General features: G+C 37.1%; 1 protein-coding gene across 10 annotated transcripts in view; it reads left to right on the forward strand.

Annotated features, from left to right (window-relative positions):
• Nucleotides 1-22,613, forward strand: part of dgki (diacylglycerol kinase, iota) — a 195,921-nt gene that overhangs the window by 70,311 nt on the left and 102,997 nt on the right. For all 10 annotated transcript variants that reach the window (XM_062066447.1, XM_062066438.1, XM_062066443.1 and 7 more), the window contains exon 2: nucleotides 17,731-17,839. In XM_062066447.1, coding sequence (XP_061922431.1) covers nucleotides 17,731-17,839 — 109 coding nt within the window. The remainder of the gene's footprint in view (nucleotides 1-17,730; nucleotides 17,840-22,613) is intronic.

Consider the following 22,613-nt stretch of genomic DNA (forward strand, 5'->3'; position numbering starts at 1 on the left):
ATTAAAATGTTAATGTTACAATACATCGGCGAAGCTCTTTAGCTACGGAGCTAACATGATAGCATCGTGCTTAAATACAGATAGTAACAAAGGAAATAAACCCCCTGACTGGAAGGATAGACAGAAGATCAACAATACTATTAAACCATGGACATGTAACTACACGGTTAATGCTTTCCAGCCTGGCGAAGCTTAACAATGCTGTTGCAAACGACGCCATTGAAGCTAACTTAGCTACGGGACCTCGACAGAGCTATGCTAAAAACATTAGCGCTCCACCTACGCCAGCCAGCCCTCATCTGCTCATCAACACCCGTGCTCACCTGCGTTCCAGCGATCGACGGAGCGACGAAGGACTTCACTCGATCATAGATGCGGTCGGCGGCCCGGAGACGGAGGAAGTCAAGGTGAAGTCGCCGGCTAGCGCGTCTGCTATCCATCTCAAAGTCCTCCTGGTTGTGTTGCTGTAGTCCGCCGCTAATACACCGATCCCACCTACAGCTTTCTTCTTTGTTCATTAAAGGCCTACTGAAAGCCACTACTAGCGACCACACAGTCTGATAGTTTATACATCAATGATGAAATCTTAACATTGCAACACATGCCAATACGCCGGGTTAACTTATAAAGTGACATTTTAAATTTCCCGGGGAACTTCCGGTTCAAAACGCCTTTGGAGGATGTAGTATGCGCGTGACGTCGCGAGGTCCACGGAAGTGTTTGGACCCTATCGGACACAATACACAGAGCTCTGTTGTCTTCGACAAAATTCCACAGTATTCTGGACATCTGTGTTGGTGAATCTTTGGCAATTTGTTTAATGAACAATGGAGGCTGCAAAGAAGAAAGTTGTAGGTGGGATCGGTGTATTAGCGGCGGACTACAGCAACACAAACAGGAGGACTTTGTTGGATAGCAGACGCGCTAGCGGCGACCTCACCTTGACTTCCTACGTCTCCGGGCCGCCGACCGCATCGTCGATCGCTGGAACGCAGGTGAGCACGGGTGTTGATGAGCAGAGAAGGGCTGGCTGGCGTAGGTGGAGCGCTAATGTTTTTATCATAGCTCTGACGAGGTCCCGTTGTTAAGTTAGCGTCGTTAGCAACAGCATTGCTAGGCTTCGACAGGCGTCGAATACACATTAACCGTGTATTTACATGTCCAGTGTTTGGTTCGGTGTCTCCTGATAGTAGTATTGTTGATCTTCTGTCTATCCCTCCAGTCAGGGGTTTATTTATTTTGTTTCTATCTGCATTTGAGACAGATGCTATCACGTTAGCTCATGCTAAAGAGCTTCGTCGATGTATTGTCGTGGAGATAAAAGTCACTGTGAATGTCCATTTCGCGTTCTCGACTCTCATTTTCAAGAGGATATAGTATCCGAGGTGGTTTAAAATACAAATCCGTGATCCACAATAGAAAAAGGAGAGAGTGTGGATTCCAATGAGCCAGCTTGTACCTAAGTTACGGTCAGAGCGAAAAAAGATATCTCTTGAACTGCATTCTAGTCCGTCACTCTAACGTTCCTCATCCACGAATCTTTCATCCTCGCTCAAATTAATGGAATAATCGTCACTTTCTCGCTCCTAATATCTCTCGCTCCATTGTAAACAAGGGGGAATTGTGAGCAGCACTACCGCTCGTGACGTCACGCTACTTCCGGTAGGGGCAAGGTTTTTTTTTTATCAGACGACTTTATCGTCGATTTTCTCTACTAAATCCTTTCAGCAAAAATATGGCAATATCGCGAAATGATCAAGTATGACACATAGAATGGATCTGCTATCCCCGTTTAAATTTAAAAAAAATTCATTTTAGTAGGCCTTTAAACAAATTGCAAAAGATTCACCAACACAGATGTCCAGAATACTGTGGAATTTTGGGATGAAAACAGAGCTTTTTGTATTAGGATACAACGGGGTCCGAATACTTCCGGTTCAGCCATTGACGTCACGCGCATACGTCATCACATCGGAACGTTTTCAGCCGGAAGTTTGCCGGGAAATTTAAAATTGCACTTTATAAGTTATTGGCATGTGTTGCAATGTTAAGATTTCATCATTGATATATAAACTATAAGACTGCGTGGTCGCTAGTAGTGGCTTTCAGTAGGCCTTTAAAGGCCTACTGAAATGAATTTTTTTTATTTAAACGGGGATAGCAGATCTATTCTATGTGTCATACTTGATCATTTCGCGATATTGCCATATTTTTGCTGAAAGGATTTAGTAGAGAACAACGACGATAAAGATTGCAACTTTTGGTATCTGATAAAAAAAAGGCTTGCCCCTACCGGAAGTAGCGTGACGTAGTCAGTTGAACATATACGCAAAGTTCCCTATTGTTTACAATGATGGCCGCATGAAGTGAGAGAGATTCGGACCGAGAAAGCGACAATTTCCCCATTAATTTGAGCGAGGATGAAAGATTTGTGGATGAGTAAAGTGCAAGTGAAGGACTAGTGGGGAGTTGAAGCTATTCAGATAGGGAAGATGCTGTGAGAGCCGGGGGTGACCTGATATTCAGCTGGGAATGACTACAACAGTAAATAAACACAAGACATATATATACTCTATTAGCCACAACACAACCAGGCTTATATTTAATATGCCACAAATGAATACTGAATAAAAACACCTGCATGTTTGTTACGCTAGCTCCTAGCTCCTCTGCTAGCTCCTAGCTCCATAGAACACGCCAATACAATTCAAACACCTGATCAACACACACAATCACTCAGCCCAAAAGACCGTTCACCTAACCCAGGGGTCGGCAACCCAAAATGTTGAAAGAGCCATATTGGACCAAAAATACAAAAAAAAATCTGTCTGGAGCCGCAAAAAATTAAAAGCCATATTACATGTGTCATGAGATATAAATTTAATTAAGATGACTTAAAGGAAACTAAATGAGCTCAAATATAGCTACAAATGAGGCATAATGATGCAATATGTACATATCGCTAGCCTAAATAGCATGTTAGCATCGATTAGCTTGCAGGCATGCAGTGACCAAATATGTCTGATTAGCACTCCACACAAGTCAATAACATCAACAAAACTCACCTTTGTGCACTCATGCACAACGTTAAAAGTGTGGTGGACAAAATGAGACAGAAAAAGTGGCATAAAACACGTCCTAGAAAGTCGGAGAAATGTATACATGTAAACAAACTATACGGTGAGTTCAAGGACCGCCAAAATAAGTAGGACAAAACGGCGCTCGCCAAATACTCGAATGAGTGAAGCATATTTAACATAAACAGTGTGATTTATAACAATTAGGGAGGTTTGTGTCATGTTTGTCCTCCTACAGAAACCATACTAAAACAAAAAAATAGATTTTTTTCCCCCTCATCTTTTTCCATTCTTCATACATTTTTGAAAAATCTCCAGAGAGCCACTAGGGTGGCGCTAAAGAGCCGCATGCGGCTCTAGAGCCGCGGGTTGCCGACCCCCGACCTAACCCAAGGTTCATAAAGCTTATATATTTTTAAAAAGTTACGTACGTGACGCGCACATACGGTCAAGCTATCACATGTTTAGCAGCCAAGGCTGCATACTCACGGTACCTGATATTCAGCTGGGAATGACTAAAACAGTAAATAAACACAAGACATATATATACTCTATTAGCCACAACACAACCAGGCTTATATTTAATATGCCACAAATTAATCCTGCATAAAAACACCTGCGTGTTTGTTATGCTAGCTCCTAGCTCCTCTGCTAGCTCCTAGCTCCATAGAACACGCCAATACAATTCAAACACCTGATCAACACACACAATCACTCAGCCCAAAAGACCGTTCACCTAACCCAAGGTTCATAAAGCTTATATATTTTAAAAAAGTTACGTACATACGCAAAAAAAGTTGCGCACATACGGTCAAGCGATCAAATGTTTAGAAGCCAAAGCTGCATACTCACAGTAGCACGTCTGCGTCTTTGTCATCCAAATCAAAGTAATCCTGGTAAGAGTCTGTGTTGTCCCAGTTCTCTACAGGCAAGGCAAGGCAAGGCAAGGCAAGGCAACTTTATTTGTATAGCGCTTTTCATACACAAGGCAGACTCAAAGTGCTTCACAGACAACAAAGTGAAATGAAAGAAAATAAAAGCAAAATTAAAATGCAGACAATAAAAATAAAAACAGTGCAGACGTTAAAAGTTAAAAGATTAAAAGATTTAGCTGAAAGCTAAGGTGAACATAAAAGTCTTCAGTCTAGTTTTAAAAGTAGTGAGAGTTGGGGAGAGTCTGACATCTTCAGGAAGTTTATTCCAGCTATGTGTTGCATAGTGACTGAATGATGCTCTCCCTTGATTTGAGTTTACTCTTGGAACCGCTAACAGATTGGTCTCAGAAGATCTTAGTGATCTAGAGGGCGTATATAGTGGGAGCATATCAGTGATATACTTGGGCCCTAGACCATGTAGTGATTTATATGTGAGCAGGAGGATTTTGAAATCTATTCTCTGATGAACAGGGAGCCAATGTAAGGATTTAAGAATTGGTGTAATGTGCTCACATTTTTTGGTCTTTGTTAGAACTCTAGCAGCAGCGTTCTGAACAAGCTGTAGCTGCCTGACAGTTTTTTTGGGAAGACCTGCAAGGAGACCATTACAATAGTCTAGCCTACTGGTAATAAAGGCATGTACAAGTTTTTCTAAGTCTTGAGCTGACATGAGCCCTCTAAGTCTTTTTACATTTTTGAGGTGATAGTAGGCCGATTTTGTTACTGATTTGATGTGACTGTCGAAATGTAAATCAGAATCTAAAATAACCCCAAGATTTCTGGCTTTATTTGAGGTTTTCAGGGACAGTGATTTAAGGTGTTGGATGACTTTAAACCTTTCTTTTTTAGCACCAAAAACAATTATCTCAGTTTTATCTTCATTTAGTTGTAGGAAATGTTGGCACATCCAGTGTTTGACTTGCTCAATGCACTGGCACAGAAGATCTATGGGGCGATAGTCATTTGGTGATAGCGCTACATAGATTTGGGTGTCATCGGCATAGCAATGATGGTCAATGTTATTATTTTGCATGATTTGTCCTAGTGGGAGCATATAGATGTTAAATAAAGTCGGCCCCAAGATTGAACCTTGGGGGACTCCACACGTTACGTTGGTTGGTTCTGATACAAAGTCACCAATGGAAACAAAATAGTTCCTATCTTGTAGATATGACTTGAACCAGCTTAAAACTGTGCCTGAGATCCCCACCCAGTTTTCCAACCTGTCCAAAAGTATTGAGTGGTCGACAGTGTCAAATGCAGCACTGAGGTCCAAAAGCATTAATACTGAAGTTTTGCCAGAGTCTGTGTTTAGACGGATGTCATTTATAACTTTAAGAAGGGCCGTCTCTGTGCTATGAAGAGGTCGAAATCCTGACTGGAAGTTGTTGTGGCAGCCAGTAGAAGCCAAGAAGTGATTTAGTTGTTGGAGGACAACTTTCTCAATTATTTTACTTATGAATGGTAGATTTGAAATTGGTATGTAGTTGTTGATAACAGAGGCATCTAGGCTCTGCTTTTTTAGAAGAGGTTTAATGACTGCAGTTTTGAAAGCCTTCGGGAAATTGCCCAGGCGTCTGTGTATCGAAGTCAAAAGTCCTCCTGGTTAGAGTCTCTGTTATCCGAGTTCTTCCATCTTGACTGCATCTTCCGGGAATGTAAACAAAGAAGCGCCGGCTGTGTACTGTTGTTGCTGACTACGTTCGAAAAATACGTCCATTTCGCACCGACAACTTTCTTCTTTGCTTGCTCAGCTTCCTTCTCCATAATGCAATGAACATGATTGCAACAGATTCACGAACACAGATGTCCAGAATACTGTGGAATTATGAAATGAAAACAGAGCTTTTTCGTATTGGCTTCAATGTGGAAGGCATACCCGTGTTCCCCGGGTTACGTCACGCGCATACGTCATCCTCAGAGGCGTTTCGAACCGGAAGTTTAGCGGCAAATTTAAAATGTCACTTTATAAGTTAACCCGGCCGTATTGGCATGTGTTATAATGTCAAGATTTCATCATTGATATATAAACTATCAGACTGCGTGGTCGCTAGTAGTGGCTTTCAGTAGGCCTTTAACTCGGGTTCGGTGAGGGTTTCTGGTCGCTGGTTGGCGTGAAGTCACTTAGTGGGGGCCCGCTGTTACACGTGCAGTGAAAAGCACATTTCGCAGTGCAAACATTCAGATTGATTTGCTTGAGCCCACACTAGTGCTGCGCTCGTGTTGCCGCTGGTGAGATCGCCTCTCCTGCTCCGCAAGTCGGGATGTTCGCTTCACTTCCTCCCACTTGTCGTGAATCACGAAAAGCCGCCGCACGGCCAACTTGGACGAGCGCCGCTTTACTTCTCTCCCGCTCGCGTCCGCGTTGTACGGGCGACCTAGGTCCGGACGCGGCGTGGGCCGGGCGGGTCCGTCCCACGCGGGAAGAGCCCTCGCAGCTTCTGAAGGCGCGTTTGCACGCTCATTTAAATATTTGAAAGGCACACGGAGCGGATCCTACGCCAATATAATTAGTGGATGGGCCGCCGGCGCTACCGCTGTGCCGTTGCCGTGGCAACGCGGGCAGCCCACCTCTGCAGGGAGGAGGAGGAGGAGGAGGAGGAGGAAGACATGATGGGGAGGATGAGGAGGAGGAGGAGGAGGTGGAGGAGTGTAAAGATGATTTGTGTTCCTTATAAACTTGCACATTAAACCTGATCTATTTTTAGATGCATAAACTTGACTGCACTCAGCAGTGTGTGTAGTTTGTGTACAGTCAAGCTTTACACTCATTTTTTTAAACGTAGGCTTAATTCCCACGATGTCGTCTGCTTTTAGTAGATTAGGATTCACTCAAAACATGATGATGGACGATGATGCCCTGTTGTGTGTGTGTGTGTGTGTGTGTGTGTGTGTGTGTGTGTTTTGAGCAGGTAAAGCGCAGTCATTTCTGGGTCACATCCCTTAAGCCCTTTCTCTTTGCCATAAAACACACACACACACACACACATTACTATTTATTTGTTCTGGATGATGAACAAGTTACATCAAGAAACACGTTGACACTCGCACAGTTCAACATATCTGGAAAGGAATGGTGAGAATGTGGGCCGTGCAGCACTCCTTCTGAAAGAGCGGGGCGGGCCCACCAGTACGTGGGGCCGTTCGGGACATTATTCCGAATGACCTCTTACAATGTTGCAATGTTTACTCTAATAACACAAAGCTGCCATGCAGGCTGTTTCTTTCTTTAAAAAAAAAAAAAAGAATCAAAATCAATGTCATTATGAATTATTGACCTAGCCAAGGCTCCAATTACGTCACATTAAATATTGCACTTTGAGATATTTTTTTGGGGAAAATGTTGTATATTTTGTGTTTGCCATATAAAAAAATTTAGCTTTTTTTTTTATTTTATTTTTTTTATTTAAAGAAGGGTCTAAAACGAACAAACAAAAAACATAAACAACAATACAACGTATAATTGACGGATAGATCTGAAGTTGATCTCGAGATTATTGTGTTAAAAGTAAACAGTAAAAAAAAAGGTATAATTTATTTTTTAACACTTTGAGTAGGACCCTTTTTGTTCCCCAATAATTTTAGTGTGATTTGTTTTTTAAGTGTCATCGCTAAAAAAATAATAATGAATTAAAATCAATGGTGTTATGAGTTATTGACCTTTTTAAGGCTCCAATTATTATATAATCTGAAATATTCCACTTAAAAATGTTATTGGGTGAAAATATTGCATATTTTGTGTTTTTTCCATAAAAAAATGGGTTTTCTTTGACAAAAAGAGCATACGACTTAAATCTTTAAAAACCTTATATTGACAGATAGACCTAATGTTGATCTAGAGATAATAATACTGAATAATGACACATTTGAAATATTTTTTGGGGAAAATGTTGCATATTCTGTGTTTGCCATATAAAAAATTTAGCTTTTTTTTTTTTTTTCAAAGAAGGGCCTAAAACGAGCAAAAAACATAAACAACAATACAACTTATAATTGACGGATAGATCTGAAGTTGATCTCGAGATTATTGTGTAATAGTAAACAGTAAAAAAAATGTATAATTTATTTTTTAACACTTTGAGTAGGACCCTTTTGGATCCCCAATAATGTTAGTGTGATTTGTTTTTAAGTGTCATCGCTCAAAAAATAATAATGAATTAAAATCAATGGTGTTATGAGTTATTGACCTTTTTAAGGCTCCAATTATTATATAATCTGAAATATTCCTCTTAAAAATGTTATTGGGTGAAAATATTGCATATTTTCTGTTTTTTCCATAAAAAAACAGGGTTTTCTTTGACAAAAAGAGCATCCGACTTAAATCTTTAAAAACGTTATATTGACAGATAGACCTAATGTTGATCTAGAGATAATAATACTGAATAATGACACATTTGAAATATTTTTTGGGGAAAATGTTGCATATTTTGTGTTTGCCATATAAAAAATTTAGCTTTTTTTTTTTTTTTCAAAGAAGGGCCTAAAACAAGCAAAAAACATAAACACCAATACAACTTATAATTGACGGATAGATCTGAAGTTGATCTCGAGATTATTGTGTTAAAAGTAAACAGTAAAAAAAATTTATAATTTATTTTTTAACACTTTAATGAGTAGGACCCTTTTGGATACCCAATAATGTTAGTGTGATTTGTTTTTAAGTGTCATTGCTCAAAAAATAATAATGAATTAAAATCAATGGTGTTATGAGTTATTGACCTTCTTAAGGCTCCAATTATTATATAATCTGAAATATTGCTCTTAAAAATTTTATTGGGTGAAAATATTGCATATTTTGTGTTTTTTCCATAAAAAAACAGGGTTTTCTTTGACAAAAAGAGCATCCGACTTAAATATTTAAAAACGTTATATTGACAGATAGACCTAATGTTGATCCAGAGATAATAATACTGAATAATGACACATTTGAAATATTTTTTGGGGAAAATGTTGCATTTTTTGTGTTTGCCATATAAAAAATGTAGCTTTTTTTTTTTTTTTCAAAGAAGGGCCTAAAACGAGCAAAAAACATAAACAACAATACAACTTATAATTGACGGATAGATCTGAAGTTGATCTCGAGATTATTGTGTTAAAAGTAAACAGTAAAAAAAATGTATAATTTATTTTGTAACACTTTGAGTAGGACTCTTTTGGTTCCCCAATAATGTTAGTGTGATTTGTTTTTAAGTGTCATCGCTCAAAAAATAATAATGAATTAAAATCAATGGTGTTATGAGTTATTGACCTTTTTAAGGCTCCAATTATTATATAATCTGAAATATTCTTCTTAAAAATTTTATTGGGTGAAAATATTGCATATTTTGTGTTTTTTCCATAAAAAACAGGGTTTTCTTTGACAAAAAGAGCATAAGACTTAAATCTTTAAAAACGTTATATTGACAGACAGACCTAATGTTGATCTAGAGATAATAATACTGAATAATGACACATTTTAAATATTTTTTGGGGAAAATGTTGCATATTTTGTGTTTGCCATATAAAAAATGTAGCTTTTTTTTTTTTTTTCAAAGAAGGGCATAAAACGAACAAAAAACATAAATAACAATACAACTTATAATTGACGGATAGATCTGAAGTTGATCTCGAGATTATTGTGTTAAAAGTAAACAGTAAAAAAAATTTATAATTTATTTTTTAACACTTTGAGTAGGACCCTTTTGGTTCCCCAATAATGTTAGTGTGATTTGTTTTTAAGTGTCATCGCTCAAAAAATAATAATGAATTAAAATCAATGGTGTTATGAGTTATTGACCTTTTTAAGGCTCCAATTATTATATAATCTGAAATATTCCTCTTAAAAATGTTATTGGGTGAAAATATTGCATATTTTGTGTTTTTTCCATAAAAAAACTGGGTTTTCTTTGACAAAAAGAGCATACGACTTAAATCTTTAAAAACGTTATATTGACAGATAGACCTAATGTTGAACTAGAGATAATAATACTGAATAATGACACATTTGAAAAAATTTTTGGGGAAAATGTTGCATATTTTGTGTTTGCCATATAAAAATTTTAGCTTTTTAAAAAAAAAATTTTTTAAAAGAAGGGTCTACAACGAACAAACAAAAAACATAAACAACAATACAACGTATAATTGACGGATAGATCTGAAGTTGATCTCGAGATTATTGTGTTAAAAGTAAACAGTAAAAAAAAAAAGTATAATTTATTTTTTAACACTTTGAGTAGGACCCTTTTGGTTCCCCAATAATTTTAGTGTGATTTGTTTTTAAGTGTCTCAAAAAATAATAATGAATTAAAATCAATGGTGTTATGAGTTATTGACCTTTTTAAGGCTCCAATTATTATATAATCTGAAATATTCCTCTTAAAAATGTTATTGGGTGAAAATATTGCATATTTTGTGTTTTTTCCATAAAAAAAATGGGTTTTCTTTGACAAAAAGAGCATACGACTTAAATCTTTAAAAACGTTATATTGACAGATATACCTAATGTTGATCCAGAGATAATAATACTGAATAATGACACATTTTAAATATTTTTTGGGGAAAATGTTGCATATTTTGTGTTTGCCATTATAAAAAATGTAGCTTTTTTTTTTTTTTTTTCAAAGAAGGGCCTAAAACGAACAAAAAACATAAATAACAATACAACTTATAATTGACGGATAGATCTGAAGTTGATCTCGAGATTATTGTGTTAAAAGTAAACAGTAAAAAAAATGTATAATTTATTTTTTAACACTTTGAGTAGGACCCTTTTTGTTCCCCAATAATTTTAGTGTGATTTGTTTTTTTAAGTGTCATCGCTAAAAAAATAATAATGAATTAAAATCAATGGTGTTATGAGTTATTGACCTTTTTAAGGCTCCAATTATTATATAATCTGAAATATTCCTCTTAAAAATGTTATTGGGTGAAAATATTGCATATTTTGTGTTTTTTCCATAAAAAAACAGGGTTTTCTTTGACAAAAAGAGCATCCAACTTAAATCTTTAAAAACGTTATATTGACAGATAGACCTAATGTTGATCCAGAGATAATAATACTGAATAATGACACATTTGAAATATTTTTTGGGGAAAATGTTGCATATTTTGTGTTTGCCATATAAAAAATTTTGCTTTTTTTTTTTTTTTTCAAAGAAGGTCCTAAAACGAACAAAAAACATAAACAACAATACAACTTATAATTGACGGATAGATCTGAAGTTGATCTCGAGATTATTGTGTTAAAAGTAAACAGTAAAAAAAATGTATAATTTATTTTTTAACACTTTGAGTAGGACTCTTTTGGTTCCCCAATAATGTTAGTGTGATTTGTTTTTAAGTGTCATCGCTCAAAAAATAATAATGAATTAAAATCAATGGTGTTATGAGTTATTGACCTTTTTAAGGCTCCAATTATTATATAATCTGAAATATTCCACTTAAAAATGTTATTGGGCGAAAATATTGCATATTTTGTGTTTTTTCCTAAAAAAACAGGGTTTTCTTTGACAAAAAGAGCATACGACTTAAATCTTTAAAAACGTTATATTGACAGATAGACCTAATGTTGATCTAGAGATAATAATACTGAATAATGACACATTTGAAATATTTTTTGGGGAAAATGTTGCATATTTTGTGTTTGCCATATAAAAAATTTAGCTTTTTTTTTTTTTTTCAAAGAAGGGCCTAAAACGAACAAAAAACATAAACAACAATACAACTTATAATTGACGGATAGATCTGAAGTTGATCTCGAGATTATTGTGTTAAAAGTAAACAGTAAAAAAAATGTATAATTTATTTTTTAACACTTTGAGTAGGACTCTTTTGGTTCCCCAATAATGTTAGTGTGATTTGTTTTTAAGTGTCTCAAAAAATAATAATGAATTAAAATCAATGGTGTTATGAGTTATTGACCTTTTTAAGGCTCCAATTATTATATAATCTGAAATATTCCTCTTAAAAATGTTATTGGGTGAAAATATTGCATATTTTGTGTTTTTTCAATAAAAAAACAGGGTTTTCTTTGACAAAAAGAGCATCCGACTTAAATCTTTAAAAACGTTATATTGACAGATAGACCTAATGTTGATCCAGAGATAATAATACTAAATAATGACACATTTGAAATATTTTTTGGGGAAAATGTTGCATATTTTGTGTTTGCCATATAAAAATGTAGCTTTTTTTTTTTTTTTCAAAGAAGGGCCTAAAACGAACAAAAAACATAAATAACAATACAACTTATAATTGACGGATAGATCTGAAGTTGATCTCGAGATTATTGTGTTAAAAGTAAACAGTAAAAAAAATGTATAATTTATTTTTTAACACTTTAATGAGTAGGACCCTTTTGGTTCCCCAATAATTTTATTGTGATTTTTTTTTAAGTGTCATCGCTCAAAAAATAATAATGAATTAAAATCAATGGTGCTATGAGTTATTGACCTTTTTAAGGCTCCAATTATTATATAATCTGAAATATTCCTTTTAAAAATGTTATTGGGTGAAAATATTGCATATTTTGTGTTTTTTCCATAAAAAAATGGGTTTTCTTTGACAAAAAGAGCATCCGACTTAAATCTTTAAAAACGTTATATTGACAGATAGACCTAATGTTGATCCAGAGATAATAATACTGAATAATGACACATTTGAAATATTTTTTGGGGAAAATGTTGCATATTTTGTGTTTGCCTTATAAAAAATGTAGCTTTTTTTTTTTTTTTTTCAAAGAAGGGCCTAAAACGAGCAAAAAACATAAACAACAATACAACTTATAATTGACGGATAGATCTGAAGTTGATCTCGAGATTATTGTGTTAAAAGTAAACAGTAAAAAAAATGTATAATTTATTTTTTAACATTTTGAGTAGGACCCTTTTGGTTCCCCAATAATGTTAGTGTGATTTGTTTTTAAGTGTCATCGCTCAAAAAATAATAATGAATTAAAATCAATGGTGTTATGAGTTATTGACCTTCTTAAGGCTCCAATTATTATATAATCTGAAATATTCTTCTTAAAAATTTTATTGGGTGAAAATATTGCATATTTTGTGTTTTTTCCATAAAAAAACAGGGTTTTCTTTGACAAAAAGAGCATACGACTTAAATCTTTAAAAACGTTATATTGACAAATAGACCTAATGTTGATCCAGAGATAATAATACTGAATAATGACACATTTGAAATATTTTTTGGGGAAAATGTTGCATATTTTGTGTTTGCCATATAAAACATTTAGCTTTTTTTTTTTTTTCAAAGAAGGGCCTAAAACGAACAAAAAACATAAATAACAATACAACTTATAATTGACGGATAGATCTGAAGTTGATCTCGAGATTATTGTGTTAAAAGTAAACAGTAAAAAAAATGTATAATTTATTTTTTAACACTTTAATGAGTAGGACCCTTTTGGATCCCCAATAATGTTAGTGTGATTTGTTTTTAAGTGTCATCGCTCAAAAAATAATAATGAATTAAAATCAATGGTGTTATGAGTTATTGACCTTTTTAAGGCTCCAATTATTATATAATCTGAAATATTCCTCTTAAAAATGTTATTGGGTGAAAATATTGCATATTTTGTGTTTTTTCCTAAAAAACAGGGTTTTCTTTGACAAAAAGAGCATACGACTTAAATGTTTAAAAACGTTATATTGACAGATAGACCTAATGTTGATCTAGAGATAATAATACTGAATAATGACACATTTGAAATATTTTTTGGACCAAAACCCTTTGGATCAAGCCTGCGTGGAGGCCTAAATGTATATTTTTTATACATATATTGTATTGGTTTTTAAAATAAAAAAATATCAAAATGGCCCCCGCTTGCTTTGATTTTTCAGTGTGCGGCCCTCAGTGGAAAAAGTTTGGACACCCCTGTCCTACATACACTACTGAAATGCTTTCATATACACAACTGAAATGTTTTTTCTCTCACACACACCACTGAAACACTCTCCTACACACCACTGAAATGGTTCTTTCCCTCTTTTTGTTCCGTAGGACACGACGTCCACAGTTTCCAAAAACAATTTGAAATGTGGACTCGTCAGACCACAGAACACTTTTCCACTTTGTATCAGTCCATCTTAGATGAGCTCGGGCCCAGCGAAGCCGGCGGCGTTTCTGGGTGTTGTTGATAAATGGCTTTCGCTTTGTATAGTCGAATTTTAACTTGCCCTTACAGATGTAGCGACAACTTCACTGCTTTTGGCTTCGGTACATGCACATGCGTCATGGCCAATTATGTAAACAGATTGCAGTCCTCTGGGGAACACTGGATTGTGATAGATTGATATTTTATGCAGCGATGATGAGAGTAAGAAAATGATGTATGATTATAAAGTCACACACTCTCTCGTGAAGCCGAGTGCTACTCGTGTTACAAAAATGAAAGACTGGTACTAAAAGACGGCGTCAGCCAAGAGGTCACGTTGTAAACAAAGGCTGTGTGTGTCCAGCGTGGCCAACGTCCAGTCAGCACACCTCGTTGCATTTCTGCTGTTGACACCCACGCAGTACTATTTTTATTCCAAGAGTCGTGTGTGTGTGTGTGTGTGTGTGTGTGTGTGTGTGTGTGTGTGTGTGTGTTCATCAGGTTACAGGGTGTGTAACCAGACTCCGCTTTGTCCTGTTTGACAATTCTAGACAGACTGAAACTTTCAACGAGGGGGAAGTTTGATACTTCCTCATGACGTCATCGACTAAACCCTTTTGTTGATCTGCAATAAAGTGTATTAAGGAGCGCACCAGGAATGATACATCACCACAGGTGGGTAGAGTAGCCATAAATTGTACTCAAGTAAGAGTACTGTTATTTTAGAGATTTATTACTCAAGTCAAAGTAAGGAGTAGTCACCCAAATTTTTACTTGAGTGAAAGTAAAAAGTATGTTGTGAAAAAACTACTCAAGTACTGAGTAACTGATGAGTAACCCGTTCGTTTAATGATGACGGCAACAAATAATGCACACAAACATGAAAATAGCAATGAGCAAATTCAGAGCCAGGAATATCTCTTAAGCAACTAAAACAATAATATATATATAATAATAATGCATTAACATAAAAAAATTAAGGCAAATTGAGCTAACAATAACTTAACAGCACCATAGGCTCAGTAGGCAGAGATTACAAAGGAAACTAACAAGTTAGCCTTTATGCAAACCATAAACTGATAGGTGTGGGCTGCACCTGGGAACACACTGTGCACTTCTGATTGGTGTTTCTATGCATGCATGTGTGTGTGTGTGTGCGACTGTGTGTGTGTGTGTGTGTGTGTGTGTGTGTGTGTGTGTGTGTGTGTGTGTCTATGAGGCTGCAGTGCGTTAATAAATGTCCCCACACGATGTACATTTGACAGTGATTCATAGCAGGGAAGCTAACATCAGCCTACGGTGACAGCCAAAATATCTACTAACGTTACTTACCGCCATGTGCTTCCTCAAATTTGACGTTGAGTTCATGTAAGCTTAAGCTTCTTGTTGTTTTGCCGCTGAAACATAAAGTTCATGTGACCGCCTGGCTCTGTTTGATTGGTGAAACGGAGTCAAACGTCGCCAGCGACTGCATTTGATTGGTGAAACGGAGTCAAACGTCACCAGTGACTGCATTTGATTGGTGAAACGGAGTCAAACGTCACCAGCGACTGCATTTGATTGTTGAAACGGAGTCAAACGTCACCAGTGACTGCATTTGATTGGTGAAACGGAGTCAAACGTCACCAGTGACTGCATTTGATTGGTGAAACGGAGTCAAACGTCACCAGTGACTGCATTTGATTGGTGAAACGGAGTCAAACGTCACCAGTGACTGTATTTGATTGGTGAAACGGAGTCAAACGTCACCAGTGACTGCATTTGATTGGTGAAACGGAGTCAAACGTCACCAGTGACTGTATTTGATTGGTGAAACGGAGTCAAACGTCACCAGTGACTGCATTTGATCGGTGAAACGGAGTCAAACGTCACCAGTGACTGTATTTGATTGGTGAAACGGAGTCAAACGTCACCAGTGACTGCATTTGATTGGTGAAACGGAGTCAAACGTCACCAGTGACTGCATTTGATTGGTGAAACGGAGTCAAACGTCACTAGCGACTGCATTTGATTGGGAAAACGGAGTCAAACGTCACCAGCGACTGCATTTGATTGGTGAAACGGAGTCAAACGTCGCCAGTGACTGCATTTGATTGTTGAAACGGAGTCAAATGTCACCGGTGACTGCATTTGATTGTTGAAACGGAGTCAAACGTCACCAGTGACTGCATTTGATTGTTGAAACGGAGTCAAACGTCACCAGTGACTGCATTTGATTGGTGAAACGGAGTCAAACGTCACCAGTGACTGCATTTGATTGGTGAAACGGAGTCAAACGTCACCAGCGACTGCATTTGATTGGTGAAACGGAGTCAAACGTCACCAGTGACTGCATTTGATTGTTGAAACGGAGTCAAACGTCACCAGTGACTGCATTTGATTGGTGAAACGGAGTCAAACGTCAGCCGGGACTGCATTTGATTGGTGAAACGGAGTCAAACGTCACCAGTGACTGCATTTGATTGGTGAAACGGAGTCAAACGTCACCAGTGACTGCATTTGATTGGTGAAACGGAGTCAAACGTCACCAGTGACTGCATTTGATTGGTGAAACGGAGTCAAACGTCACTAGTGACTGCATTTGATTGGTGAAACGGAGTCAAACGTCACCAGTGACTGCATTTGATTGGTGGAACGGAGTCAAACGTCACCAGTGACTGCATTTGATTGGTGAAACGGAGTCAAACGTCACCAGTGACTGCATTTGATTGGTGAAACGGAGTCAAACGTCACCAGTGACTGCATTTGATCGGTGAAACGGAGTCAAACGTCACCGGCGACTGCATTTGATTGGTGAAACGGAGTCAAACGTCACCAGTGACTGCATTTGATTGGGAAAAAGGAGTCAAACGTCGCCAGTGACTGCATTTGATTGGTGAAACGGAGTCAAACGTCACCAGTGACTGCATTTGATTGGTGAAACGGAGTCAAACGTCACCGGTGACTGCATTTGATTGGTGAAACGCAGGCATGCGATAGATCCTACTTTGAAGGTCTGTCTGACAAAGCAAAACAAACAAAGCGTGCATTAACAGATGGATAAAAATCAGTAGCGAGCTGAATGTAGATAAATGGAGCGGAGTAAAAGTAGCGTTTCTTCTCTATAAATATACTCAAGTAAAAGTATGTTGCATTAAAACTACTCTTAGACGTACAATTCATCCCAAAAGTTACTCAAGTAGATGTAACGGAGTAAATGTAGCGGGTTACTACCCACCTCGGTACATCACGCTGCAACTTCAAGACAGCCCAGTTGCTGCAAAAGTGTTCTGCAGTGATAATGTGATCAGCAGACATTAGAAAGCCAGAGCTGGAAATCTACAAATTAATTAGAGGCAAAGAAGAGAGGGCGAGTCAGACTGAGCGATGATTGCTGACTCATCCTCTGACAGAACGTCTCAGCCCAAAGTGCTGCTGGCAGTCTCTCCTGCAAGCTGTTACCAGTCCTTCCTCCACCAGCAGAACCCGCCCAAATGTGCTGGCATAGCATGAATAATTAATGCACATTCCGGAATCAAGTTCTCGCTGTGATTCGGACGTGTTTGAAACTGTGTGGATGACTGTGCTTTTTTTTTTTTTTTTTTTTTTTTGGCCTCGCATCACACGGCGTGTGTCTTCTGTTGCTTTCCAGGAAGGCCATCTCTCGCTCAGGCCTGCAGCACCTGGGCCCGGCCCAGCACGCCCTGCCTCCCGCCTCCAACGGGCCCAACAAGGAGCTGAGGACCTGCGTGGACTGGACGGTCAGACACACGCACACATACTTTCGGAGCCTCCGAATGCACAAACAAAAGCACCATAATGCACCATAATGCACCGTCATGTGTCACGGGCTGAGTCAACAAATGACATTTTTGCATTTTCATGCTAACAGCTTTGCTCGCAGACTGCTCGTGTGGAAACAGAAAGCAGAAATGTCTTTTTTTTATTTTTTTTTATTCAATATTTGTCTGACTGAATTAAGATGCAGTGGAGACTTTAAAAAACCTCCTAAGGCCCAAGCTGTTTGTTTCATGCTTTTTTTATTTCTCTTTGCTATTTGGGCTTTTTGGACCCTAATTAGTAGGGGTGTGGGAAAAAATCGATTCGATTTCAAATCGCGATTCTCACGTTGTGCGATTCAGTATCGATTCTCATTTTTCAAAAATCTTTTTTTTTTTTCATTTTTTTTTTTCATTTTTTTTTTTTTCATTTTTTTTTTTTTTTTAAATTAATCAATCCAACAAAGCAATACCATAACAATGCAATCCAATTCCAAAAGCAAACCCGACCCAGCAACACTCAGAACTGCAATAAACAGCAATTGAGAGGAGACACAAACACCACACAGAACAAACCAAAAGTAGTGAAACAAAAATGAATATTATCAACAACAGTATCAATATTACTTACAATTTCAACATAGCAGTGATTAAAAATCCCTTATTGACATTATCATTAGACATTTATTTAAAAAAAAAAGAACAATAGTGTCACAGTGGCTTACACTTGCATCGCATCTCATAAGCTTGACAACACACTGTGTCCAATATTTTCACAAAGATAAAATAAGTCATATTTTTGGTTCATTTAATAGTTCAAACAAATTTACATTATTGCAATCAGTTGATAAAACATTGTCCTTTACAATTATAGAAGCTTTTTACTCTGCTTGCATGTCAGCAGACTGGGGTAGATCCTGCTGAAATCTATGTATTGAATGAATAAATAATCCTTTTCAATCGGGAAAATATCATTTTTTAATCGAGAATCATGTTGAATTGAAAAAAAATCGATTTTGAATCGAATCGTGACCCCAAGAATCGATATTGAATCGAATCGTGGGACACCCAAAGATTCGCAGCCCTACTAATTAGAATAAAAACTAAGAATCATCTTTTGATATGATACCATACCAACTTTATTTATAAAGCCCTTTAAAAACAACCACAGTTGAAAAACAAAGGGCTGTACACCACAAAGAAATAAAGGCAAAGGACAGACTAAAAAATAAAATTTAAAACAGAAGTAAAATACACATTAAAAATGCAAATACAAAATTACCCTAAGAACAATTTTGTTAGATAAAAAGCAGTTAAAAAAGTTAAAAGTTAAAAACCGTTTAAAGTCTCATGCTGGGTTAAAAACGAGTGAATAAAAATGGGTTTTAAGAAGGGTCTTAAAAATAGCCAAAGAAGGGGCCTGTCTCACATGGAGTGGAAGATCATTCTAGAGTTTGGGGCCCGCAACAGAGAAGGCTCTGTCCCCCCTGAGCTTACGCTTGGATTTGGGTACCTCCAGGATCAGCTGATCAGCTGACCTGAGGGACCGGGTGGGGGCATAGAGGTGGAGCAGCTCAGAGAGGTAAGGTGGGGCAAGACCATGTAAGGATTTAAAAACAAGTAAGATCATTTTAAAATGGACTCTAAAAGACACAGGCAGCCAGTGGAGGGAGGCTAAAACAGGAGTAATGTGCTCTCTTTTTCTTGTGTTTGTTAAAAGTCGGGCAGCTGCATTTTGGACCAGCTGCAGACGTGAGAGGGAGGACTGACTAATTCCAAAATATAAAGCGTTACAGTAATCCAGCCGAGATGTAATAAAGGCATGGATTACTGTCTCAAACTGTTGCCTAGAAAGAAGGTTTTTAACCTTAGCCAGCTGACGTAAATAAAAAAAAGCTGGCTTTCACCACTGTGCCAATCTGACGGTCCAATTTAAAATCACTGTCAATACGAAAACCCAGGTTGGTGATCATGGGCTTAACGTACAAAGCCAAGGGGCCAAAGTCAACAGGGGGAAGCTCACAGGTACCACTAGGTCCAAACACTATTACTTCTGTCTTCTTTTCATTGAAGTTTAAGAAGTTTAGGGCCATCCAGGCCTTGATGTCATCAAGACAAGCAAGTAATGGCTGTATTGAAGAGGCATGATTTTTCTTTAACGGAAAATACATTTGTGTGTCATCAGCGTAACAATGAAAACATACCATGCTTTCTTAGGATTGAGCCCAGGGGAAGTAAATACATAGAAAAGAGCAGTGGTCCTAAAACGGAGCCCTGTGGGACCCCACATGTTAAGGGAGCAACAGAAGATTCAGAACCAGCAACATTTACAGAGAAGGTCCTGTTAGTCAAATATGACTTCAGCCATCTCAGGGCAGTACCACAGATGGTGGCGGCTAATTAAAATATTATGGTCCACCGTATCAAATGCTAAACTAAAATCACATGATCACCTAAGTCTGTTGCTCGAAAGATGTCATTAAAAACCCTTACTAATGCTGACTCGGTACTATGGAGGGGTTTAAACCCAGACTGAAAGACTTCTAAAATATCAGAGTCCTCTAAAAAAGTGTTTAACTGGGTAAAAACAATCTTCTCCAAGATTTTTGAGAGAAAAGGCAGCTTAGAAATGGGTCTAAAATGGGCTAAAACTGAACTGTCCAGACCAGGTTTCTTTAAAAGCGGTTGAACCACGGCGTGTTTAAAACTGGTAGGAACCACACCAGAAAACAGACTGCTATTTAAAATGTTAAGAACAGGCTGCCCTATGCAAGAAAACACTTCTTTAAAAAATGTAGGAGGGACAGCATCATGGGGGGAACCTGAGGGCTTCATATGATTAGTGAACTCTTGTAACTGCCGCAGAGTCGCTTGCTCAAACTGATTAAAAACAGCAGAGTAGTTAAACGGGACAGAAGGGTCAGAGGTCGGAACAGAGATGAGAGCCCTCGTTGTGGCAATCTTATCAATAAAATATTTTAAAAAGGCATTGCACAATTCAGAGGAGGGTTCCAAACATGTAAGCTGAGGGGCATTAAGAACAGAGTCAATGGTTTTGAATAAAACACGAGGGTCAAGACTATTTGAGGCAATAATGTTTGCCAAATGTTCTCTTTTTGCCTCTTTTACTGTGCTCTGATATCGATGCCAACAGTCCTTTCAAATCTGGAGTGACACCTGAGGCTTGTCCTTCTTCCACCTGCGTTCAGCTTTGCGGCACTCACGTCTGATCGCACGGCTTCTCTCATTAAACCAGAGTTCTGATTTACTGTGCTTTTAGTCCATAAGTACACAAACGTGTACTTCATGTTTAGTGACAGGCTAATTCTTATTTTTTCACTTTTTTTTCTCCAAATTCCATTGTAAAGAGAATCCTTTTGAATCGGGAAAAAAATCGTTTTTGAATCGAGAATCATGTTGAATTGAAAAAAAATCGATTTTGAATCGAATCGTCACCCCAAGAATCGATATTGAATCGAATCGTGGGACACCCAAAGATTCGCAGCCCTACTAATTACAATAAAAACTAAGAATCATCTTTTGATATGGTGTACTTAGTCCATAAGTACACAAACGTGTACTTCATGTTTAGTGACATGCTAATTCTTATTTTTTTCACTTTTTTTTTCCAAATTCCATTGTAAAGAGAATCCTTTTGAATCGGGAAAAAATCGTTTTTGAATCGAGGATCGTGTTGAATTGAAAAAAAAAAAAATCGATTTTGAATCGAATCCTGACCCCAAGAATCGATATTGAATCGAATCGTGGGACACCCAAAGATTCACAGCCCTACTAATTACAATAAAAACTAAGAATCATCTTTTGATATGATGTACTTAGTCCATAAGTACACAAACGTGTACTTCATGTTTAGTGACAGGCTAATTCTTATTTTTTCACTTTTTTTTCTCCAAATTCCATTGTAAAGAGAATCCTTTTGAATCGGGAAAAAATCGTTTTTGAATCGAGAATCATGTTGAATTGAAAAAAAATCGATTTTGAATCGAATCGTGACCCCAAGAATCGATATTGAATCGAATCGTGGGACACCCAAAGATTCACAGCCCTACTAATTACAATAAAAACTAAGAATCATCTTTTGATATGATGTACTTAGTCCATAAGTACACAAACGTGTACTTCATGTTTAGTGACAGGCTAATTCTTATTTTTTTCACTTTTTTTTTCAAAATTCCATTGTAAAGAGAATCCTATTGAATCGGGAAAAAATCGTTTTTGAATCGAGGATAGTGTTGAATTGAAAAAAAAAAAATCGATTTTGAATCGAATCCTGACCCCAAGAATCGATATTGAATCGAATCGTGGGACACCCAAAGATTCACAGCCCTACTAATTACAATAAAAACTAAGAATCATCTTTTGATATGATGTACTTAGTCCATAAGTACACAAACGTGTACTTCATGTTTAGTGACAGGCTAATTCTTATTTTTTCACTTTTTTTTCCCAAATTCCATTGTAAAGAGAATCCTTTTGAATCGGGAAAAAATCGTTTTTGAATCGAGAATCATGTTGAATTGAAAAAAAATCGATTTTGAATCGAATCGTGACCCCAAGAATCGATATTGAATCGAATCGTGGGACACCCAAAGATTCACAGCCCTACTAATTACAATAAAAACTAAGAATCATCTTTTGATATGATGTACTTTTAGTCCATAAGTACACAAACGTGTACTTCATGTTTAGTGACATGCTAATTCTTATTTTTTCACTTTTTTTTTTCCAAATTCCA

Source organism: Entelurus aequoreus, linkage group LG12 (assembly GCF_033978785.1).
Source record: "Entelurus aequoreus isolate RoL-2023_Sb linkage group LG12, RoL_Eaeq_v1.1, whole genome shotgun sequence".
Taxonomy (NCBI): domain Eukaryota; kingdom Metazoa; phylum Chordata; class Actinopteri; order Syngnathiformes; family Syngnathidae; genus Entelurus; species Entelurus aequoreus.